The 26,421-nt window shown below is 38.9% G+C and overlaps 1 protein-coding gene across 1 annotated transcript; it reads left to right on the top strand.

The window, feature by feature from the left end:
* On the top strand, positions 1–25,149 carry OPRK1 (opioid receptor kappa 1). The gene is made up of 4 exons (XM_024578300.3): positions 1–205; positions 571–875; positions 13,771–14,123; positions 21,205–25,149. Exons 2-4 carry the CDS (start codon positions 619–621, stop codon positions 21,735–21,737), a joined length of 1,143 nt encoding a protein of 380 aa, XP_024434068.2. The 5' UTR covers positions 1–205; positions 571–618; the 3' UTR covers positions 21,738–25,149.
* The last annotated feature ends 1,272 nt before the right edge of the window (positions 25,150–26,421 follow it).

Genomic DNA, 26,421 nt, shown 5'->3' with positions numbered 1-26,421 from the left:
CGCCACTGGGAGCCGCGCTCTGAGCCACGGCGTCTGTGCTGGGCTGAAAAGGCGCCCTGGGGCAGATCTCGGAGCAGTGGTCTGAGAGCCCGCGCGGGGCTGCGGGTGCGCAGAAATCCGGATTGCTGAGCAGGACCCGGGAACGCGCGGTTCAGCTCCGGCCAGGGCGTCCTCTGGACCACGCCGCTGTGTCAGAGAGCCAGAGGTGAGCTTTGGGCTTTGGAGGCGTAGTCCTTGGGAGCTAGGACAAAGTGTTTGAGGTGTTGTCCCTAGGGACTCCCAGCGGCATTCTGAGGACATTTCTACTAGGGGACTATGCCTAGGAAAGGGAGGGTGCATCTCAGGACCTAGGGAAAAGGATCAAGAGCTCTCCGCCCCTCCCGGCACCCAGCAGCGCGTGTGTTACCTAGCATGGCAGCTAGACAATCTTCTCCTTTTCCCGCCCCAGGGTCATGCAGACGGGGTGGGCATCAGTGGGCCGTGGGTCCCCAGCACCGCCGACCTCCGTGCGCTAACCTGAGCTCTGGCAAAGTTTGCCTCTCCAGGTCCAGCCTTTTCTCTCTTCCGCAGCCCCGCAGGTGCAGCCTTTCCTCACGCTCCACCAGCTGCCGCCCAACCATGGACACCCCTGTTCAGATCTTCCGCGGGAATCTGGGCCCCACCTGCGCCCCGAGCACCTGCCCGCTTTCCAACAACATCAGCTGGGACCCTGGCTGGGCCGAGCCGGACCGCAACAGTAGCGCGGGCTCCGAGGACGCGCCACTAGAAACCGCGCACATCTCCCCCGCCATCCCGGTCATCATCACGGCAGTCTACTCGTTGGTGTTCGTCGTGGGCTTGGTGGGAAACTCCCTGGTCATGTTCGTGATCATTCGGTGAGCGCAGGGTCTGGGCGCTGCAGTGGCAGGAGCCAGGAGGTGGGGGTCAGGACAGCTAGCAAGACCTGCGGTGGGGCGTCAGCCAGGTGATGGGGACTCTATTCCGCCTGTGCAGGGCTCCAGAGATTCGCAGAAGGTAGCCTTTTAGACGTGAGTTATTTCCTGGGACAGTTTTTCTTGGGGGACCGCGAGGTTTACACAGGGTAAAGCCCAGTGGCCAGAGGTTTTTGAGGATGTAGGAATTACCCCATTCCTCCAACCCTCCTGAAAACTCTGTGCAGGGTAAGTACTGGGTGTGGAACAAGGCCAAAGTCTCCTGGAGAGAAAACTAGTCAATTTACCTGGTCTTTTGCTTGGTTGTCTGTGCCAGAGAACTGTTTTGTTCTTTGAAAATATTTTTTAAGACAAAATTCTGACCCATAGATGCTCTGTGATTTATCAGATTAGTGTCATGTTTTATGAAGCAAAAGCCAGTTTACTATTTAAGGTTGTTGGTATCCATGAATCTTTTTAGTACTGAAATTGCATTGGTTTTTATTCCCACCACGAGAAATCGAAGTTTTTATGTTATTGTTCTTTTGTGGAATTACGTCGAATTCAACTTCCAATAATAAATACCCAGTTATCCACATAATGTTAATTTTCTGGTAAGTAAAGTGACTCTTATTTTGGCCTTTTTCAACAAAGAAAAAAACACCCCAGCTTTGGTCTGGCTGCCCTTTGAGATGTATATGTATTTCACTCTCTGGGAGACATAATACTCTGGAGATGCACCTGTGAGAGTGAGTTAGACACATTCAATGGAGAAGCACAGTTCCTGTGAAACCAAGTGGGCAAGTCACTCTGTGTAGGGACATTGAAAGGATGAGGAACTAATTTCTTTTATTTTATCCTGACTTTAGTTTTAAAACAGCCTTTTAATTGTATTATGAACTTTAAATTCATAAAAGCTATTTATGAAGGTGCCACATAATAGCTTTTAAAAGCTACTATGAACTTATTTTATTATGAGTATCTACAGTAGCAGGAGTCTGATTCTCTTGGGAAATCATTGTCATACAAATGCCTTTTATCTTTTTCTTTTGGGCTTGGCAATGTCATGTTTTTTATCCTCATCCATGCTCCAGAACTGAAAGCCATCATTTAATGCTCCACATACATTATAAAGTTCATTTTACCTACAATGGCTGTCTGTGTCTTGGTACCCTTGGTTTCCATAATAACTTAACAGGAATTCTATCAGTGATGAGTAAAGGCTACAGAAGAGGGGGATATTTTAAAAGCAAATTGTTTTTCCAAGTCATTACTAATTTCAGTGCTGAAACTAAAAGAAAAAAAGGCAGCTGTATTCTATATTATAATTCAAATTTTAAGAGATCTATGGTACAGAAGCTGTTGTTTTGTGATAAAATGATGTTAGACTGTTACATAAAGAGAGGACACTAAGAAAAAACCTGTCTATTCTTGCTCATATTATATTTAAGTGCTTGAGTAAAACAGATGCATCTTATTGTCATCGGAATGAGCACCTGAAGTTTTTCCTTGAGAAGAGTTCCTTAGCTGCTCTACAGCTTTTTTAGATGGCCCTGCACACTGGGATTAAAAATAACGAAAAATCCTACAATATGTATAAAGACAATGGGGAACATTAGACATGTCAGAAAGAAAAAGGAATCATTGGACTTGATACACACACATATAATATTATGTACATAATATCATATATATAACATATATAATATCCAGAACTACATTTGTTAGAAGGGGATAAATTCAGCTAAAAATACAAAAGTGAGTTCACACAACATCATTGATCCTCCCACCTCATTCCCAAGTACTTGGAGATTAAATTTGATAATAAGTAAAAAATGAAGAGTTATACTAGCATCTTGAAATGCTAACCTATTAAGATGATAGTTCTCTTGAACCTATAGCTAAAAGGATTACAGAGTATTTAGAATTTAATTTGTTCAGACTGATATATGGTCAAAGAATTGAAAAATAAAACTTCAGAGGACAAGTCCGGAGACTTGGGTTTAATTGGGTTGGGTGAAAAAAGGACTGAAGATTGGAGAAGGCGGCACCGAGAGGGCTCTGGGATGCTCATCAGAATTGAGAGCAGAGCATAAGCATGGATTCAAATGCAGCTTTTATAACTGATGTTGAGGGCTAAGCAACATTACCCGAAGAGATGGAGGCTCACTTTTGAGAAGAACACTACTTTGATATACATGCAAAAGGGTCCTGCTGTAGTTCAGTCATCTGGGTGTGGGGACTCATTCTGGAGATGGAATTTAGATGCTCAGATGGCAGGGCAGGTGCCAGTCTAGTATGGCCAGCTGAGACCTGGGCATAAAGTTAGGGCTGTGGGAAAAGCATTGACTGTTTTTTGACCTGTGTTACAAATTAAAGTTTCAATTGTTTTCATCATTTAATGTGTAGCATCTGCCTCGATTCCCTAATACTAGGGCACTTAAACCCTTCACTGTGAAAACCTTAACATTTGTGGATTCCAGTCTCCCCTCCCTCCAGGCTTTAGGGTTTGTGGCCCTGGGGTAGGAAGTTCTTCCTCAGCCTTTGATCGACATGCTTTGGTCCTGCCGACACTGTGTGCCTATGGGTGTGACACTCAGGATCCAAACCTCATGCTCTCTTCACCCCCACCCCTGACTAAACCCTGGAACTTGACAGGCAGCCCCACCTCCAACATCTTAAACATCCATTCTCCCACTCTTCTTACAACTTCCCACACAGACAGCTGTCTCTACCCTTTGCAAAAAATAATTAAAATTTAATGAACACTTAATATATGCCAGGCTGGTAAAGTTGCCTATTTCATGTGAATTATTTATGTAATCTTCCAGCCAGAGGTATGTTACTATGACCATCTAAGTTAAATCTCTAAGCAGAGATTTAACTAAGGCAAAGAAAGATTAAATAACTTAGGGTCACATCTTTCTAACTTGTGGGGCTAGAATGATCCTGGCAGCCTGACCCCAGATCCTGTGCTTTGATCCATTCTGCTGTTCATTTTCCACTATATCTCTTCTGCAGACATTGGCGTACTCCTTACCTGGCAGCCCTTCATTTTCTCCCAGACTGCCATATTTCATCTTTTCTTACCTAGTCTAGACTCCAGGAGCAATAATTTTGGCCTCTCTGGATAGTATACTCAACTACCTTGCCTTCTTGCTCTTTTGTCACAGTCTTCCACCAAACCTTAATCCTGGGCCAAGCCAGTAACCCATCTTCCTTGTTCCTATACCCAGCTAACTGAATGCTGCTGAATAAAATCAATTTTATGTTTGTCAGGGCAACACCTCTGCCTTTGAGTGTACCTGATCTTAATTCTGCCTAGTTTTTCTGTGTTTCTCTCCTATTTTCCAGAAGGAACCAATTTTTTACCATTTCCCATTAAAAAAATTAACTGATACTAATTCCCAAGCCCTGTAATTGACCATACTCTCCTCATGGGCAGCAAGCATTCACCGTGATACCAGCATCCAGCTGCTAGGAACACTCCTGTTACCTACTTGCATCAGCAGCCACCCTCCCCTCACCCCCTTTCATTTTGGTCAAAGGCAAATCCCTCCTCCTGTGTTTGAACCTCATTGCCTCCTGCTTTCCTGGCATCTTTGCCATATCAGTTATCTTCTTTCCAGTCTACCCGTAATCTCTCCCTTTCCACTCCTTTTGTCCCTTAAGCACTAGACATACTCAAGTATCTCTCATCTTAGAAATAATCAATACCCATGAACATTCCTTTCTTTTTTTTTTAAGTTCCCTTAGCTAATGTTTCTTCATCCTCTTGTCTGCCATAGATCCACTTCTTGGAGGAATAATCCCTCCTGTTCATTTCCTAGTCTCCACCCGTTCCTCAGCTCAGTGCACTTAGTTTCTCTCCCTGACACTTCTTCACCAAAGTGATAGCACTCCTGTTTCAGATGCTCATGTTAGGCTGGTCAGCACTTGACTTCTATGGAGATTTAGCATAGTTGACCAATCTTACATTCCTCACTTTCTCTGACAGCATTCTGTCCTTGACTTCTTTCCACATCCTTTGGGTTTCTTTTCAGTCTCCATCACAGACTTCAGTTCCTCTGGTGTTTCTTGAATGGTCATATTTCCAGAGCTTTCTTAGGTCTCTTCAGTTTGCACTTGGCATTCGGGCTTTCATTAGAGAAGCAGAACCCGTCAGGTATGGATGTACATGGTAAGAGTTTTGTTGCAAGGAACTGTCTTACATGATTGTGGGGCTAGCTAGGCAAGTCTGGAGCCCATAGGCCAGGCATTAAGAAAGGCAGGCTGCCATTCCCAGGTGGAATTTTGTCTTTCTTAGGAAAGCCTCAGCTCTGTTCTTTAGGCCTTTCAACTGCTTGGATCAGGTCCACCAGATCATCTAAGATAATGTCTCTTGTTTAAAGTCAACTGATTATAGACTTTAACCACCTCTACAAAACACCTTTACAGAAACACCTAGGTGAGTGTTTGACTAAATAGTTGGGGAATGTAGCCTGGCTAAGATGGCACAACAAACTGACCATCACACTCTCAATGGTATCACCCATTCCTCTGGTCATAACATTCAGGGGAATGCTGACCAATCCTAAATCTGTGAGTCTCTCTCAGAACCCTAAATCTGAGCTGCAGACTCAGTTGCCCTCCTTCCTTCTGGGTGGATCTATATCATTATCTTGCATGTACCTCAGGGGTCTAGAGAATCTGCCTGTGTTAATTTGCAAGGGCAGCTACAACAAAGTATGACAGACTATGTGGCTTAAACAACAGATACTTATTTTTTTATGCTCTTGGAGATAAGAAGTCCAAGATCAAGGAGTGAGCAGGGTCGGTTTCTTCTGAGGCTTCTCTCCTTGGCTTACAGATGGTTGTTTTCTCCCTATTTCTTCATGTGGGCTTCCCTGTGTGTGTGTCTGTGTCCTGATCTCCTCTTTGTTCATATAAGGACAACAGTGGTACTAGATTAAGGCACATCTTAAAACCCCATTTTATCTTAATTTTACCTCTTTGAAGGACCTATATTCCAAAACAGTCACACTCTGAGGATTGGATATTAGGACTTGAACACATTAATTTGGAGGGTAGGGGACAGAATTCAGCTATAAACACTTCCTATTCCCTTCCTGTTAGGAAACCACTCTCCTCAAGCTTCAATATTCATTATAATTATATATGTATATATACATATTCTCTTTTAATTTAAAGAAAAGCTTTACCTGACTCATTCTGGACCTCATGGTTGAACTCGAGCCAGTGATACCAAAACTATATGGCTCTCACCAAATTGGGGAAATTGGGAGGAATGAGTGACCCAGTCAGAGTGTCCATTACAGTGCATGCCTCTTTTCCTTCCCAGCTGTTTTATCCTTTCTCCTTGAATGCTCATTACAATCACTGCAGTTTATGTGCACTTATATTCCATAATCTCTCAAATGTCACCGTGGCCTACTTTAGATAACACTGCCAGACTTCACCTAGAGAAGCATTAGAGAAAAGACAGCGGTATGTTGGTGTAATTAGCCATGTGCTGGTCTCTATTATGTAACATTAGTCTTAACTTATGCTTTTGTTAAAAAAATGTTCTAGTTTATCTAAATTCTCTCTTGGAATCAACATTAAACATTTCCTTTAAAACAAGAATAGCAAAGGTAACTTCCAAAATTATTTGCAAAAGAGCTTGTGCTGCATTTCTCAAAGTAATTTTATCATTTGACAAACTCTAAACAAAGAGATTTGATTTTATTGCAAATGTTTATGTGGATTAGCTAAATGAAATTATTTTCTCCTTTGTGGGACATGTGATTCCAGATGAAGTCTAAACCCTTGGGGAACTATTTCAGAGATGAGAAACTAAATAGTCCCCTGTCCAGAAAAAGAAAAAGAAAACTAATTTGGAGATCACTATAGAGCCCCTAAACCCTTACAGACACCAGGCAAAATCGTAGTCTTTATGATCACGTCTTGATTATGTTGACTTTACAAGACAGCAGTTTTTCCTGGTGCCTGTCTTAGAGTTAATTCCAAAAGGAATTCATTTCTCACTGGGAGATGCTAGATCCTCTCCATTAATCATTAAGCTTTATCTTCTGAGCAACAGTATCTCTATGTGAACTGTGCAGTTGGCACCTCCTTCTCTCCATATTAATTTGTGAATACACTCAGTTGTTGCCCTGGGAGGCTCTATGCTCAGCCAAAATTCTGTGGCTTCAAGACAGGCTTAGAAATGTATTAACAAAAGATGGTTTCAGAATAACATTTATTTATTCATCAACAGAAAATCAACCAATAGATCTTTTTGTTTCTTCCTTTATTTGGAGAGGGTGCTGGTTTATGATAGATAAGGAAAACTTATCTAAGAAGAATAGATTTTAGTAGTGGGAATAATATTGCAAAAGACTTGCTGATCAAGCACATCAGAATTTACATGAGCCTGGTGGGGTAGCCCAGTTGGTTAGAGCATCATCCCAATTCACCAAGGTTGGGAGTTTGATCCCTGGTCAGGGTACATATAAGAAGCATCCAATGAATGCACAGATAAGTGGAATAACAAATTAATCTCTCCTTCCTTCCCTCTTTCCCTCCTTTCCCCCCTTTCTCTCTCTCTCTGAAATCAATAAATAAAATAAAGAACTTACATGAGAGACAAAAAACATAAAATGTGGTAAATTGAGAGATTCCAAAGGAATTGTTCTACAGGTGGGCAAGGAAGCTATCAGATTAAGAATGGCTAGAGTTATGAGCATTTTGAGATCAGCTGTAATAATAGGAACAATTTTCCTAATGAGCTCAAACAATGAGTTCCTGTTGAGCTCATCAACTCATTGTTTGACAACAAAACTCAAAACTCTATGCTCTATCATGTTTTTTCCACCTATGAAGGGCTCCCTTCCTCTGACAGAGGACAGAGCAGGAGGGTAATTGTGTTTCCTCTCTGCCAGCTGTCTGTAGCCTACCTTAGCATGGGACTTGGTACTTGATAATAATTGTTCAGTGAATTCCAGCCCTTGTGGTCATCATTGCTACTCCTGCTGTTGTTATTGTTATGTTTAATGTTATTATCAATTATCTACTACTGTCCTACTAGCCTGTTTCACAATCCTGTAAGATACCCATGCCTGCACCTTTTCTGAAGATGATCCTTAGGTGTTCTCAGAGCCTGTATCTAATCAGTAAAGGAATTCAGGGCTGTCATTCCAAAGCTTCTTACAGAGTTAGAAATTTTATCAGAGAACTCAGTTTTCAGTATAAAAACAGAAAAATAACTTAAGATATTTACATGTATGTCCAGATAGCTGTACCCTAGGAAACAACACTTCAGTCATTTGAGATTGGTAGTTTTCCACCAGGTGTTATTGACCATTGTAAGCACACCGCACACAAAGTTGAATGGACTTGAACACGGTTCTGGGAGTCAGGGCCCTCACCGCAGACATCATGAGTAGTTCCTGGGGGGCTGGCTAGTCCAGTGAAATCATTACTTTGACATTCCCCTTCTTCCACTCTCTCCACCACCACCCTCCAGGGGTGCGATGTGATGCCAGAAGCCCCCCTTTCTGGCTGTGTGTCACTACCTGCCTGGTGACTGCGGTCCCCGCAGTAGTGGGACTCAGGGACACAGCCCACTTCTCTTCAGTTCTCTTTGTAGCTTTTGCTCTTTGCATAAGAGAGTAATTCAGAGGAACTGAAAGGTCCTGAGGCCTGTGGGAATATGACTCCTGACTACAGATTGAGGCAAATTCAAAGTCAGATTATTGAAGAAAAAAATAACTGAATTTTCCTTCTTTTTCTAAAATAATAAGCTACTTCCCTTTAGGAAAGAATCATAATTTTAATAGCCAATAGGACAGATAGAAAGTTAATTTCATTGAGATAAACAAAGTATCTGCAGGATTTAATCAAGCAAACTCATTATGTTTTCAAATTAATTTTCTGAGAATTCACATCAGTACAGTCATCATTATTTCTGACCATTTCAAACATAAAATCTAGAAGGCTATGTGCCTGGAAAATACACCTAGGAAAGTGAGTAAATTGTGCTTTTTGGCAATGCAGAGAAGGGAGTGCCAAAACTTGTCTCTCAGTATGCTAGCCTTCCACTGTTGGTTAAGGGACTGCATTTCTCAGGGGCTGCAGAACTTTCTTCCTACTGAGTTTGGTGTTTGGGGATCTTCAGATTCCTAGTGCAGCTCCAGCATTGCAGTTAAAGGTTGTAGGTGTTTGTGGTTTTCACTATGTTGGAGCTATAGCTTGAAGAGTACTCAAAAGGCTTAGATTTTATTTCTCACCGTCTCACGAATTTGTAGTTTCAGGCAAGTCACTTACTTCCTCTTTACTCGGTTTCCTTGCCTGAAAAATGGGTACTGCCTTTGGAAAAAAGTAAAACGCCATAATGTACATGGCAGCATTTATCCACTGAGGAGCAGTATGCTAATGTTCTGTATCAGTATTACCTTCTGGATCACGCCCTGTTTCCTGATGTCAAATGTTGTCCACCCTCATGGCGCATATGTGACCACACTAATCAGAATGTTTTTCAATCTTTAGCTGATGGAGGTGGCAGAATCCTCAGAATCACCTTATTTCTCTGATAAAATTTCTGACTCCTTAAGAAGCTTTAGAATGACAGTCCGGAATTTCTTTACTTATTACATAGGGACTCTAAGAACCCCTGAGAATCATCTTCAGAAAAAATGAGGGTATTGGTATCTTATGGGATAGTGACATGGGTTATTAGGACAGTAGTAGATAATTGATAATAACATTAACAATAATAACAACAGCAGCAGGAGTAGCAATGATGACAGTGAGGGCTGGCATTCACTGAGCAATTTTCAAGTACCATGTCCCATGCAAAGTAATTGGTGCTTAGCCATTAAGATTATGGATTTACCATGTTGTCATAAAGCTAAAAAGAAGCTTCTAATTAATGAATCATTATTTAAATTTAAAAAACACTTGGGCAATATAGATCAATAGCAAGCTCAATATTCCTCCCACTGGTGCCTCATTTCTTGGGTGATGAGTGTCATACTTCCCCAGAAACCCTGCCTGGTGACATTGGTTCCTAATGGCTCAGCAGATAACTTTGTTCCCTTTGGCATCACTCAGCATGTATGGTTGCCAATTTAAAAGCCATGCCTAAATTCTCTGTAAGGAGAACTACACTAGGAAGGCCTTGAGTTAAGGTGTCATGGGGAGCATTTTTAACTCCTGGAGACACCTCTGCCATGTTGTCTCACAGCTGGTACTCTTAGCTCCCTAGCTGACCCCTCCTTTTGGCCTGCTCCACCGCCCCTTCCTGGTGTACTGTCCTGTTGTTTTTAGGTTTGGAACATTGTCAAGTTCAATGAAGACATCCCACAGACTTTGCTCTTTTAGTGCCATATGCTCCTGTGGTGTGTGTGTTAAAAAGTGCAGCCACTTGCTGCCAGCCCACCTCCAGCTTCCCTTCATGAGCCCCGGCTCCCCACCCACATGGTGCCATTTTGCTTGAAATACTTGTGAATTTTTGTAGAGTAAGAAACTAATTTTATATTTTATCATAGTAAGAAAACTTACTTGTTTTTTCCACCAGTGGACATACAGTGACTGGGAGGACTAACTACTGTTTCATTTTGGTTGAATACAAGCAATACCCGAAATAGCTCAACCAGACTATTGAAGCTGAGAGTTTTGTCTTATTATGATGTGTTCATAGGATCCAGTCCGGTATGGTATGTAAAAGATTGTCAGGAAACGTTTGTTGAACTCGTTGTTATTTATTTTAATTATGCCTGTTTTGTTCTCCCTTTCCAGCATGGTCGGGTTATAAGCATGTGTCTTTCAGAGACGTGGGAGAGGGGCCTTGCCCTCCTGCCCCATCCAGATCCTCCCACCGAGCTCCTGCCTCTGCAACCACAAATTTTGTACCCAAGTCTAACTTTCTTCAACTAAACTGGGGGAAAGACATAGATTTCTAGGGTAAAGTTGAATGACAGTTGTTGTGAGAATCAAAGAAGATACATGGAGGTTAAAATACTGAGGTTTGTTCAATAGATTATACAGTACTGGGGAGAGGTAAAAGTGCAGGGACTGGGATCAAACTTCTGGACTTGAATTCCTGCTCTGCTCTTTGTAACTATATTCCTTTGAGAAATTTACAGACTAGGGAATTTTATAGAATTTATGCAACAGGGAGACTGATATGTACCACATAGGGTTGCTCTGAGTACTAAATGGGATAACGCATGCGGAATGCACAGCAGAGTGCCTGACACAGGGAGTGTTTTAAAATAAATGGTTATCATTAGTGTTGTCATTACTATGAAACTTCTCAAAACAGGAAGGTAATGCCATGACATTGGGATGCTGGCAGATCCAGGGTCAGCACGGCAGGAGAGTGCAGGCACCTCTAGGTCCCTGGTAAATGTTCCCAGCCCATTGGGATGGTGACAGTGGTAGCTCTCACATGGGCGATGTGGGCTGAGCTTGTTTCTCTGGGCGCAGGGGCTTTTGCTACAATTGATGTAATTTGTAGACATTTTTGTTGTGGGTGTTTCTCTCTCATGTTCTGAGATCCAATGACAGGATCTGAATTCTTTATAAATTTTTAAGCAATTTCATACATCATTTGTTATAAATACTTTTGAAAAGCTATGAGCAAGTTACCACTCAACATTTTATGATTACTTAAGATGTATATTGTGTTATAATATAATATATCATTCTATTCTTGTTCTTCCAGTGTATAAGACTCTAGGCTTCATTTTACTCTTATGTTTTATTCAAAATAAATTGGGTAAATACAACTTTGGACCTTAAATAGAACCTACATTCCCCTTTGCTTCTGGTGGTAACTGGTGGCTTCTACCCACATGAGAGAGGAAGGATGAGTTGAGAATATGAAATAAATTAGACATACTTTCCAGATTTTGTGCATGCTACTAATTATTTCAGTGAACTTTATGAAGTTATGAAGAAAGTTTATGAAGTTTCCCATTTTATAGTTCAGAAACTTCAACTCAGCATTTTTAGTGGCCTATCCAAAGTCTATCAGTTGGAAGGAAAAATGACTCGAACCCAGGTCTACCTAATAGTGTAAGGCAGTTCAGGCTAACTTTATAAAGAAAGCAGAGAATATCAGGGAAGAAATGTGAGAGTAGACGTCAAAGATATTGCCTGCTAAAACCTTTGCTGGTAGTAGGGATTTGAGGGGGAAAGTTGAAAGAGTAAGAGGTGAGCTCATAAGATGCAGTTTTCTAACATAACTATATTTTTAAGAAGATATTTAAATAGATAGAATTTCAGTCTTGCTCACTAGAAATATTTGGCTGTCTCAGTAAATGTACTTGCTTAGTTATCTATGCCTTTATGAAACCTATGCTCTGAGCATTGGCCTTGCACATTTAATCACTTTCTAAAGCTTACAGGTCATTAAAAATATTTGAGTAAAAACTGTAAAGCAAAGCATAGTTTTAAATAAACTCCTCACTGTCCAGATTAAATCAGTTTAGTCAACAGCATCAAAATGAAAAGCAAAAGATTGACTCTAGTACCATTCCTTATAATGCTTTCGTCCAAGTACAAACAAATACCTCTCCTACCAAGAAGAGAAGAGAGAAAGGAGAGATCAGGGGCATGGCGGGCATTGGGAAACTGAGACAGAAGTGTGATCCTGTGAGTGAGCTCATACTTTTGAGTCAGGCCATCGACCACTTTTATCTCATATATTGCCAGTTAGGTTTTACTAACATTATGTAACTAGAACTGAAACTCAGAAAAGTCTTATAATGAGTTCAGACCCAAGACTATCTGACTTCACATTAGACCACACTGTTTCCAAGGGGAGCCATGGTGGTAAAATAAGTTTCTCATGCGGAAATTTACATCTTGAATGACACCAACACAGTGATCAATGAATACTGTTGACACTGACTTTTATAACCAAAGCAGAAGTGGTCTTCCGTAAGATAGACCCTTTTTAAATGACCTTAAATAAAAGTCATGACTATAACGTTGAGGAAGCCTGGCTCCTTGAAGGCTCATGGGGCATGGCTGAATTAATTGTGATAAAGTCTACAAATCCAAAGTGTGTGGGAAAAAATTAATATATGGATTTTCCTAACATGTACTAGCATTTGGCCTCTGAAAACCTGCTGATACAGATTGGAACATTTTATGCCCTATAGATCCCTGAGGAAATGTTTTAAGTAAAATAATTGTCTCAATTTGGTTTTAGTTGAAAATGGAATTGTTCTAAATTTCATGTTGTAATGAAAAGAGTAATTGGGGCCTAAAGGCAATCTTTCTTACCTGTGTTGAAAATTATTCTCTCCTCAGTTGGAAGATGCAACAAATTATGTACTTGAAAACTCATTCAAGAAGGAAGTAAAGAAAAACAGACTTGTTGCCCACCTACTGCACCGGATTACGTTTAGTGCTATGACATGTGTAAGGGAAGAACTCGGCCCGCTTTGTTTACATAATGCATTGAAAATGAAAAACCAGTGCTCAGTGGCAAACAAAAATCAACAAACTTATGTGTGTTAGCCAGTGAAATTACAAAGACCTGTATTATATACAAGTCTGTTGAGAAGGTCTACACTGTGTAAACTCATCTATGTATCTACACTGTTTTCTTTACCTGATAATTTTTCATTTAAATAAAGTTTGCACAAAGCACTATAATAAACGCTAAAGTCAGAGACTTTTGCCCATTTTTATACTATCCCTGAAATCTAGGACAGTTCTTTTACTAACATTAGACGCACAATAAACATGTAAAGAATAAGTGAATGAAAAACAAATATCATAATTCAAAGGTTTTCACAAACACATTAACCTCGTGGATTTGACATGAAGATGGAGGGAAATGATCTCGTTTCTTGTCTTTTAGATACACTAAGATGAAGACAGCGACCAACATTTATATATTTAACCTGGCTTTGGCAGATGCTTTAGTTACTACCACCATGCCCTTCCAGAGCACAGTCTATCTGATGAATTCCTGGCCGTTTGGGGATGTGCTGTGCAAGATAGTCATTTCCATTGACTACTACAACATGTTTACCAGCATATTCACCTTGACTATGATGAGTGTGGACCGATACATCGCTGTGTGCCACCCCATCAAGGCATTGGACTTTCGCACACCCTTGAAGGCAAAGATCATCAATATCTGTATTTGGCTGCTGTCTTCATCTGTTGGCATATCTGCTATTGTCCTGGGAGGAACCAAAGTCAGGGAAGGTAAGGGCAGGTGTTTTCATTTCATTTTTTAAAATATAACTTCTAAGGAAACAAACTTTTAATTTGGGAGTGATTAGGTGATACATCTGTGGGAAAAGCCAAAAGACAATGGAAATATAATGCCTAAATTCATGGAAGATGAGAAATACGGCAATTTTGTGTTCCTTTCCACATTTAAACAGAAGATGAGTTAATGACACTACCTGAACACAGAACCCAACCTCTCTCCTGTTTCAGAAATGCTAGCAGCGTGTGGATTTTTAAAGTACAATTCCATTGTATTCTGGCAATTCTGAGATACACCTCCTCACTCCTCTTGTTTTCTCCCCCAAAAGCACCCTGAATCATTAGAGACATATTGCTATTTACAGTCTTCTCCTTAAGGATTAATCTCCACAACACAATCATAATAGCTACATTTGACTGTAGGCCCTTGAAAATCAGGTTCACCAGAGGAGTGGTAGTACAGATAACGTTAAATTTTGGACATAATAGTTTACCCCATGCCAACAGGTTACTTGATGTTTTCCCCGTATTTCTAGGACAGTGGTTCTCATCCTGGGCTGCACATTGGGACTACCTAGGTACTTTAAAGAATACTGCTGCCTGGTCCCACCCTGGAGGGTCTGGTTTAACTGACCTGAGGCACAGTCTGGGTATCAAGATTGTTAAGCTGTCCCCAGGTGAACCCTGACCTGCAGCCAAGGTGAGAACTACTGTTCTAGGAGTTGTGCTTTTTCAGTAAAAGATGAGAGTAAAAATATATTTGGTCTTAATAGAAACTCCTGGGGAAAACAGAATAAAACAGTCATTTTGGATGTTATTCATGTTATTTACTGCCTTAGCAATTGTCTAAATGCTCCATTGTATCAGGGAAGTTCATGATACCTGTGAGTACAGAAACTGACTCTGTGCAGCAGGGACTTCCCAGGTCTTAGTGAAAGGTCAGGTGCTAAAAGTATAGCTTATCTTGCATGGTACTCATTTTTTAATGCAGCACAATTTTTTTTTGTCCTGGAACTATAAAGTGAATTTCCAGCACAGCCACTGCAGGTGTTAAGCTATAATACTTGGTAAATTTTAAGAGGTTTTTTTAAAAATATGATTAATTGCATACAGGATTTTGTTTCTTCAGACATAGAACAAATGGAAATAAAATTGTAAGAAACTCTGAGCCTTAGGAATTCATGCAAAAATAACTTGGATTTAAGAGGAGTTACTGCCTCTACGGTATGAAGTTGAGAGAATAGGCTAAAGAATAAAGAACATGGATGATTTTTCCCAGAGCAAATAAAGAACTGATTTTCATAATCCACATTATACTTGTAGACTTAACCCCTGCACTCCTGTAATCACTGTCAGAAAATGGCATCCTAGAAGAAACGGCTATCAATTAGATTTTTGAAAGAGGAAGCAAAGGTAGATGCGGGTTTTCCTGGTGGGAGTTGCTGTAGATCAATGTGTGCATGTGCAGTGGGAGAGAAAGTCCGCCAGCATAGGCAGAAGATTAATTTGTACAGCAAACAGAGGGGGAAATGGGTGGAACTTAAAGTAGTCTTGTCAGAGGGCTCCCTTCTTTCTTTGTGTCTCTATTTTCTGGAGCAGACTGTGTTCACATAATGAGAGACTGTCTCTAGAACTTCCAATGGCTCATTTTGGACTGTTGCATCACACTGCGTATCAAGAGTCTTGAATGACCAAGAGGAGCACTTAGATAATTTCCATGTGCCAAGTCAGAGCTGGATGGTGTTAGCATTTTACAGTGTTGTTTGTGGAGAGTGCTCACTGAAATGAATCTGGCATTAATTGCAGTAGAACACACCCACCTGGACAAAAATCTTGGTTACTGCTTCTGGGTTCACAGTATTTCTTTCTAGTTAAGGGCACAGATTTTGGAAGCAAACTACCTGGGACTGAATCCTGATTTCACCATTTATGGGCAGTGTCACTTTGGAGACATTACTTAGACCTCTATGCCTCAATTTCCTCATCTGAAAAATAGGACTAATCATAGGGTCTATCTCCTAGGGCAGGGGTGTCAAACTCATTTTCACCAGGGGCCACATCAGCTTTGTGGTTGCCTTCAAAGGGCCGAATGTAACTTTAGCGCTGTATAAATGTAACTACTCCTTAATAGCCAAGCGAGAGCTCAGTGCTGCTGCCAGGTAGAAACAAGGTGCCGGGCAGGATAAAACAAGGTGGAGGGCTGATTCAGCCTGTGGGCCTTGTGTTTGTCACCTGTGTCCTAGGCTGTTTTCCCGATCTTATGAGTCAATATGTGGAAAGCTGATAAAGCAGTGCCCCGGGGCCAGTGAGCACTTGAAAACTGTTAGCTTCTAGTATCATCATCTGACATCATAAATTAACAGGTCCTGCCTAATTGCTTATGTTTATCAACATCTGTAGGGTTTTTGTTCAATATTGAAGGGCTCTTGTGTAAAGGAAAATTTTCATTTTATAGACTTAATATACTAAATATAACATTTAAATTATATTTATATGTTATATGTGTGTACTATTTATTTTGGGAATTCATAGCCTGCTTCTTCTTCTTCTTCTTATTATTATTATTATCACTAGAAACAGAATTACTCTTTAAAAATACACACCAGGAGGGCTTTAGTTTAGGTATTAGAGCTAACTATATTCATGACAGCCATGAAGCACTGGAACATGTACAAAGAAAGCTACAGTCTTCTAATATTAATATAAAAGGAAAAGAAATACTGTTTCAAAAATACTTTATTATGTTATTATTGACATGTAAAAAGTGGCACATATTTACTGTATACAACTCAGTAAGTTTGAGGGTAACTACATACCTGTTAAACCATCACCCCATCAGGACCATAGACATATCTGTTATCTTCCAAAATTTCCTCCTGTCCTCTTTATTATTGCTTTCGTTTGTGTGTTAAGAGCATTTACGATAACATCTACCCTCTTAGCACATTTTATTTATTTATTTTCTGTTTTTTATTGTTCAAGTGCAGTTGTCTCCATCCCCCCCTCACCCCACATTTTAAGTCTAGAGTACAGTACTGTTAGCTATAGGGTCTATGCTGCAGAATACACCTCCAAAATTTATTTATTACTTGAATAAATGAAACTTTGTACCCTTGACCATCACCTCCCATATTCCCTTTAACCCTTCCCCCACCCAGCCCCTGGAAACCACTGTTCTACTCTCTTCCTCTCCAAGTTTGACTATTTTATATTCCATGTATAAGTGAGATCATACAGTGTTTGTCTTTGTGTATCTGGCTTATTTCACTAGGCACAATACGCACCAGGTCCATCCACATTGCTGCAAATGGCAGGCTTTTCTTCTCTTCTAAGGCCGAACAATGTCTGGTTATTATATACATTATATTTTTTATTCATTCATCCATCGATGGATATTTAGGTTGTTTCCATTTCTTAGCTATTGTGAACAATGCAGCAGTGAACATAAAAATAAAGGTATCTTTTGAAATCCTGATTTCAGTTCCTTTGGATAAATACCCAGAAGTGGGACTGCTACATCATATGGTAGTTCTACTTTCACCCTCTTGAGAAACTCCATCCTGTTTTCTTAAAATGGCTGCACCAGTTTACAATCCCATTCATAGTGCAAAAGTGTTTTCATTTCTCCACCTCCTCACCAACACTTGTTATTTTTTTCAATAAAAGCCAATTTAACAGGTATAAGGTATATATCATTGTGGTTTGATTTGCATTTCCCCCGTGATTAATAATGTTGAGCATATCTTCATATACCTTTTGGAAACTTATATGTTGTCTTGGGAGAAATGTCTACTCAGGTTCTTTGCCCATTTTTAAATGAGGTTATTTTATTTTCTGCTATTGAGTTGTATTAGTTCCTTATATATCTTAGATATTAACCCCTAGTTAAATATATGGTTTGCAAATAATTTCTTCTATTCTGTAGGTTGCCTTTTCATTTTGTTGATTGTGTCCTTTCTCTGCAGAAGCTTTTTTGGTTTGTGTTAGTTTGATGTAATCTCAATTTTTGTTGTTGTTGTTGCTTGTGCTTTTGATGTCATATCCCCCCAAATCATCACTAGGACCAGTATCAAGTAGCTTTTCCCACATGTTGTGTATCAGGAGATTCATGGTTTCAGGTTTTAAATTTAGATTTTTAATCCATTTTTAGTTGAATTATGGGTATTTTATAAGATAAAGGTCCAATTTCATTCTTTTGTATGTGGCTATCCAGTTTTCCTAGCACCATTTATCAAAGAGACTGTCTTTTCCCTACTTTGTATTCTTGGCAACCTTATTAAAGATTACTTAACCATATATTTGTGAATTATCCAATTTTCTGCCTGATACTGATTTTTCTTTTCATGTGGTTTTCATATAGTCAAAAGAGATACCCTGATATGATTAAAATCTTCTTAAATTTATTAAGACTTGCTTTGTGGTCTAACATGATCTTATTCTGGATCCATGTGTGCTTGAGAAGAATATATATTCTGCTGCTCTTGAATAGAATTTTTTTATATATGTGTTACGTTTATTTTATTTATAGTGTTGTTCAAATCTGCTGTTTCCTTATTGACCATTCTATTTGGATCATCTATTCATTTTTGGAAGTGGGGTACTGAGGACTCCTACTATCAATATTTTTGCCTATGGCTTCCTTCAGTTATGTTAATATTTTCCTTATATGTTTACATGCTCTGATTTGGAGTGCATATATATTTATAATTGTTATATCCTCTTGAGGAATTAAAATATTTGTAATTATATAATGAGTTTCTTTGCCTCTTGCAACAGTTTTTAACCTAAAATCTATTTTGTCTAATGAGAATATAGCTACTCCTGCTTTCTTTTGCTTACCATTTTGCATGGAATATCTTTGTCATCTATTTATTGTTAGACTATGCATGTCCTTAAAGCTAAAGATGCACTCTCTTTTCTGAAAAGGAACACTTCATAAAAATGATATGTTGGACTTGAGTTTTCTTGATGATTGCCTCAGTACTTTCCTTTCTCTTTTTAGGATAAATTAAGCTTCATTGAGGTTTCTGGAGTATATTTCCATGCTATAATTAGTTTCCAAATTCTTGTAAAAGTACCTGTAGCTGTAGTTGATTATTGCTCTTATTCATCAAATATTTTAGAGCTTCTACTACATGCAAGACAATTTGTTCCAGGGGAAGCTGATCCTTAGAGTCAAAAAAATGTATCCACGTTAAACATCAGCCATTATGGTGCTTTGCTTATCTTAGCAGATACCCTTTCATAGTAACTACTGTGTGACTACACTAGTACAGTTCATATTTTTAAGGGTTTCCATGTGGTATTCCTTTGTTCACTTATATCACAATTTATTCTCCATAAGCACCAAATGTCTCTGCCACCCTGTGTAGTAGGGATTAAATATTGAGTATAGCAGCCTGAATACCTGTCCTAGAGCAGTTTACAGTCTGGAGGGAGAGAAAAACATTAAGAAAGGTAACAAGTTATTACAGAAGAGCTTCTGTCTAGCTTCTCTCATGACATAATGATAAAAGTAAGATGAGTATAATATAAAGATAATATAATTTGAAACATAAAAGACTATTCACAGGATTGATTTCTATATAAATGTCTCTAAAGTGATACTTAAGCTGAGGTCAACAGCAAAAAAGAAAAAATGTTGGAATGTAGAAAAGTTAAGCAGAAAAAACAAAAACACATTCTGTACCTTTAAGGAAAGCAGATTCAATAGATAAGTAAACCCCAGAGTAAAGTATTTTTTTAAAATTTTAACTGCTCTTTATTAGCAATGTGTGAGAAAAATAATGTTATTGCAAAACAAAAACTATAATATTTTGAGATATTTCTTTCTAAAACAGTATTTTAAATTACAGTTTACTTTCTATATTATTTTATATTGGTTTAAGGTATACAACATAGTGGCTACACAATCATATCAGGGTGAAATATTTTTTAACATCAGATTTTTGCCATGTCAGAGAAAATATTTTCATTATAGAAATTACACTCAATATTGCTCACAATTACTTTATCCCTAAGGAAGGATCAGGACAAAGAGAGTTGTACCTGTTCTGTGCTCAATGACTGCTCAGAGGCAGGAAGGAAAAATGTGGGTTGGTTGATGCTTGGGGAAAAGGGGAGCTGTGGAGGGGTGGGCAGATCCCCAGTGAAAGTATTATCAAAGGTACTTATCCTGGGTCTCTGTTCTTTTGGTCTCTGTTGTTCTAATATTAACATCAATCCCCCCAAAATACTCTCTATCAAAGAGAAGCAGGGCAAATAAAGCAGTTTTCTAAGTAATCATACAAAAATATTTGTTTTACTTATTATGTCAGCAGTGTTGGTAAAAATGAAAAATGTGTCTGATTTTTGAATTTCCTTGATAATGATGATTCTTTTCCTTCTTCTCCTCCCCATTCCTTCTTCTAATGTTTCTTTTCCTCCTACACCTTCTTCTCCTCCTGCAAAAGTTGTTATATATCAGCCATGCCCTTAATCACAAGGGTCACCATTTGTTCCACTAAATCACAATACCGGGGTCATATTTAGACAAATTTTATGTAAGTTTTTACTGACCTTCATAATGGTTTTTTTGTAAACCAGTTAGTGTTTTTAGGACAAATTGGCTTTCATTAAATTAAATGGCTAGATTTGCAATGTTTAGTCTTAATACTAATAAATACTAGCTTTTATTGCCAGAACCTTGGGTCTGGGAGAATTGTTAATCAATAGAGATGTAAATAAGTGCTTATACTATAAATTAACAATTTAGCTGTTCTAAAAATCATCAACATGAAACCAGTTTCCGCAACTAGATAATTCATATTGATAGCTAATTTAATTTATTCTGTAGTTTAGTGTATGTTACCGATAAATGGTGACTTTCTGGGTTCATCGTTCCATGCACGAAGACAAGATGGTTAATATGCATGGCTTTCATTCTGGTTAGGTAGTCAGTCTGCTTCAGATAATATCATCTCACTATAATTGGACCTTGGCAACCAAAAGTATTTAAATTCACACTTAAACACTTTGCAGCCACGGTTACAATAACTTTTTTGTATTTTGTTTTGTTTTTGTTCACCTCTTGCAGACATGGATGTCATCGAGTGCTCCTTGCAGTTCCCAGATGATGATTATTCCTGGTGGGACCTCTTCATGAAAATCTGCGTCTTTGTATTTGCCTTTGTGATCCCCGTCGTCATCATCATCATCTGCTACACCCTGATGATCCTGCGCTTAAAGAGCGTCCGACTCCTTTCGGGCTCCCGAGAGAAGGATCGCAACCTCCGTCGAATCACCAGGCTTGTCTTGGTGGTGGTGGCGGTCTTTATCATCTGCTGGACTCCCATTCATATTTTCATCCTTGTGGAGGCTCTGGGGAGCACCTCCCACAGCACCGCTGCCCTCTCCAGCTATTACTTCTGCATCGCCCTAGGTTACACCAACAGCAGCCTAAACCCCATTCTCTATGCTTTTCTTGATGAAAATTTCAAGAGGTGTTTCAGGGACTTCTGCTTTCCAATTAAGATGAGGATGGAGCGGCAGAGCACTAGTAGAGTGAGAAATACGATTCAGGATCCTGCTTACCTGAGGGATGTTGATGGGATAAATAAACCAGTATGACTAGTCGTGGAGATGTCTTCTTATAGTTCTCCAGGAAGAGAAGAGTTCAATGATCTAGGTTTAACTCAGATTACTACTGCAGTCTGATATGGAAAAGTAGAATTTCTAACAAACTTTCAGAAATCTCATGGGCTGAAGTTGTAAATGAGGCTGCATTATCCGCCCAGGTCAGGGGAAGCATCAAGGCTGCAGGATTGAGTACAAAATGTTCAAGTAAGCAAATACCACTCCTCCCCAGCACAGAGAAGCAAGGCTGGCTCCCAGTTCCTTTGATGAACAAGAAACATGCCTTTTTCTTCTAGTTACCTAGATTTAGTTCAGGACTTAGCTGCTGTGGCCTTCCAATGCAATGTTGTTTCAAAAGCTCTGTTTGAAAAACAAACAAACAAACATTGGTTTCAGAGCTTGGGCATACAATTCAGCTGTTTAACATTGACAATAACAACCTCAGTAAGAATGCCAACATTACCAGGGCCCATTCCACTTGCTTTGTGCTATGTGGACATGCATTTCCTGTGGCTGTGTGGTGAGGATTCTACTTTAAGAATGACTTGGACCAACACCTGAAGTGTCTGATGTTCATATATAGTAGAAAATTATCTTGATATTTAAACATGCAAAAGATGGTTTTCAACAGAGTTTAATTTCTTGAAAAACTATATTTGTAGCATGCTATTTACATAAATAATCTCATGATAAAGCATGTCCTGATGTTAAGGAACATAAAGTGGTTTAAATACTACCAAAAGTATACATATTTCATCTGTAAATAAATGTACACATGTAAAGAAGGATGGGTTTGCCTTCCAGCCCGGCAGTTTCTTGAGGGCATGTTAATAATATCCCTGAGTTATCTAGAGTTGATGCTGAGGTATTTTGTTGCAACATAAGCTTCTCTCTGGAAGCTTATGTCAATAGTACCAACTTTTTCCAACTACCTGAGCACCAATTAGTCCTTTAATAGTGTCCATAACTTCTGTGTTAACGAATCACAAAATATTTAACTCACAACCAGGTGGTAGCCTGGTTGCAGAATCTAGTTTATATGCAACATCTCTTTATGAATACATAGATATTACCATATTCTTTCTTTTCATGAAGGGAGAGCATTTTGTTCATTAAATCTCAAGATATTTTGTGGTTTTCAGTAGAAAGTAAGAATGCTCCTAGCGGAGCTGAATGAGGACATTATGTCACTATGGTGCTCGTGCATACCCTGCACTATATCTGAGAGGAAAATGCTGTGAGCATCACATCTAGGGTGATTTTGCTAAAACTTCCAGATGATATATAAATTCCCCCTTTCTTTCCCTGAAACTTATGGTTTCAGAGATAATGGCTTTTTCTGTAATTTGCCTGGGCAGGAAAAAGGGACAACTTAAAAATAACACCCATCTTTTCTTTAGCCTATATATTATGTTATTAGGGCAGCACCCTCTGAAATTGAGTCGGAAAGTCAAAGGTATAGACATACAAATATAGACCTATGTCGCTATAAGTTCTGTTCACTGTGTGTTGTCTCTTGTGAATATACTCTCTCACTTCGGATTGAAGGTGGCTTCAAAATTTTAGTATGATGATGTCTCTCAATTCGTTTGTCAATTCCAGATTTTCGTGGCACCTGATACAGATGCCTACTGGCAGCGAGGTGGGGTTTTTCAAAATGAAAACATAGAGCTCTTTTGAGCATTTCTTAAAATTTATTCATTTTTCTTATGTGTCCTTGTAGTCTTATAAATGAATGTAGATAGAAATGACTTAAATACTGGTTGAAATTCACCCCATGGTTAAAAATCTTGGCTGTCATAGAGGAAGGATATCTACATAGCAAGTAGTTCCGGGAATAAGCCCTACTGAAGTTGGAAACATAGAAGCATGTTTACAACACTAAAACCCAGGAGATTTTCTTTTATTAAGATTTTATTTATTTTATTTTTAGAGAGAAGGGATGGGAAGGAGAAATAGAGGGAGAGAAACATCAATGTGTGGTTGCCTCTCATGCACCCCCTACTGGGGACCTGGCCCCACAACCCAGGCATGTGCCCTGACTGGGAGTCGAACCGGTGACCCTTTGGTTCGCAGGCTGGTGCTCAATCCACTGAGCCGCACCAGCTAGGCCCCAGGAGATTTTCTTGAAGGATTCTTACACAGTGAAAAACTTTAACAGAGGTGAAATAATGAAACAAACAGAGTAATGTATTCTCTTTAAATTAGTACCCTCATGCCTACATAGCATCAATTGCAGTTTTGGGAGCCTGTGCTTTAGCCTGCATATCCTCCACCTCTTCATACCTAAGTTCACAGCCTAAGGAGAGGAAAGTAGCTCTAAGTGTCCATGAGGGGTGTTATAAGCTTCTCCATTATTGTTAACACCAATTTTCCCAAATTCAAAGAGGAGGGAGAATAGCTATGTCATTTTAGGGCACTGTATTAAAGAAAAAGTGAATCATGTATGAGTATGTTAAGAAAAATACCACTTACACAAATATGTTTCTTTGTTAAGTGTATGTGCACAAGACTATGTGTTCATGCATGTGTGTGAGTGTGTGTGTGCAGAATTGTGTGATGGTATGTGTATGCATGGGTGTGTGAGAGTATGTGTGCGTCTCTCTGTGTGTGTATACTGTTGTGAAGCCATTGTCGTATTGCAGTCCCTTCATCATTCCATACAATACATTTGTCCAAGCCCAAATGTTTCTCAGTTATCTCCCATCACTTGATGCTCCTGTTCTCCCATCACAGAAAGGAGAGCACTGCTCACTTATCTCGTTGAGAGTGGAACTGCGTGTATCCTAGAAATTATCTCTGTACATGAACTCTCCAACCTGGGTAACAACTTTGGGAAGAATCTAGTGAGGGGTCAGATAAAATTCAGAGAAATGAAACAGACATGTAAGAGGTAGGTGCAAAACCATAATTCTAACTGGGAGGAGAGCATTAGTGTCTCGGATTACTCTTAGGAACCTAGGAGCACTCCCTGTGTGAATAGTGTAAGTAAAAACTCCAGGACCTGTACTAAAAATGGGAGCATAGTTTGGAAAGATAGTTTTGAAAAAAAGCAAGAAACATTCACACAAGTCTTCAGGAAATGGCTTGATTCTATCATGTATTACTGAGAAATAAAAGTGTTCAAATTTGTATAACCATTATCAGACAATTTATAGGTATTTCATCTATTGTAGGGACATAGTAAGATGAATTAATGGAATAAAAGAAATACATTGGCTGGCTTTACATTAGAGCCTTTAAGGAGAAAACTGTGACAAGTTTGTATTCAATGAGATTTATTTTTAAGCAAGAGCTGTTTGGAAGATTTACCATAGATATGAAAACCTCATCCTTAAGGCAACTTTATTTTCTGAAACAAAGGTATGTTCATGTATACTTTACTATAATGTTTATTATTTATATCTTGTATTTTTAGATGATAATTATGCATTGTATATATGATTGTATGCCTTGTGATAAAATAAAAATTGTACTGCTAAAAACCAAAGCAGAGGATTAATGTGGTAAATAATTTATTCTTTAATGTCTGAGATGATGCTGTACTTAAGCAAGAATAATGTTAATTGTTTCTTAAAACTATAAAGATTTCTTCAACTTTCCATTCATGACAATGCTGTGGATGATTAATGGAAGGAGCAAAATATGTAGAGATCTAAACTGTGATCTTAAATGTCCAAACCTATAAGTTTCTTAGGAAAATTTACCTGTTTTCACAGCAATAATGATTCCAGAAGCAACACTTCATAACTACCCTCTACGAAAAACTACATGTTCACTATGAAAATATGCAAAAATCAAAATCAAACTCTCATACCAATGACAACATGAACTCAACCTAGAGACACATGCAGCCTTCTGCCCTGCTCCCAGTACAATATAAGCACATCACTGCCGTGAATTACCATTTCTAAACTTCATGGTATTTGTACACACAAAGAGCAATTTAAAAAGCAGTATCCACAGCATCATTGTGGAGTGAAAAGATTCCATTATTTCTCTCCTTAACTTTACAAGTCAGCCAATTATAACTCAACAAAGGATCACCTGTTCACCATACAAACACACCCAAAGATCCACACACCCATACATCTGAAGGTGGGCATACTGGAACAAGTACAAGATGAGTCCCCAATACTCCTTCCATCTAGCTGAAAACCATCCCTTTGTTCTCTGTATCCATGAGTCTGTTTCTGTTTTTTGCTTATTTTCTTCTTTACATTCCACATATAAGTGAGATAATGTGGCTTTTTTTTCTCTTTCTGAGTTGTTTCAGTTAGCACAATACCCTCTATGGTCATCCATGATGTTTCAAATGGTAAGATTTCATTGTTTATGGCTAAGTAATACTTCATTATATATATATATATATATATATATATATATATATATATATATATATATATATAAAACATATCTTTTTTATTCAGCTGTCTATTGATGGATACATAGGTTGCTTTCATATCTTGGCTGTTGTAAATAATGCTGCAATGGCTATAGTAATCAAAACAGCACAGTACTGACATAAAAACACACAGATCAGTGGAACAGAATAGACATGACAGAAGTAAACCCACACCTAAATGGTCTATTAATCTGTGACAAAGGAAGGGAGGATAAAACCAGTATTCTCAATAAAGGATGTTAGGAAAACTGAACAGGTAAATGCAAAAAATTA

The sequence above is a fragment of the Desmodus rotundus genome, chromosome 8 (assembly GCF_022682495.2).
Source record: "Desmodus rotundus isolate HL8 chromosome 8, HLdesRot8A.1, whole genome shotgun sequence".
NCBI lineage: Eukaryota > Metazoa > Chordata > Mammalia > Chiroptera > Phyllostomidae > Desmodus > Desmodus rotundus.
Note: the sequence above shows the minus strand (reverse complement) of the source record. Positions and strands in the feature narration are given on the sequence as shown.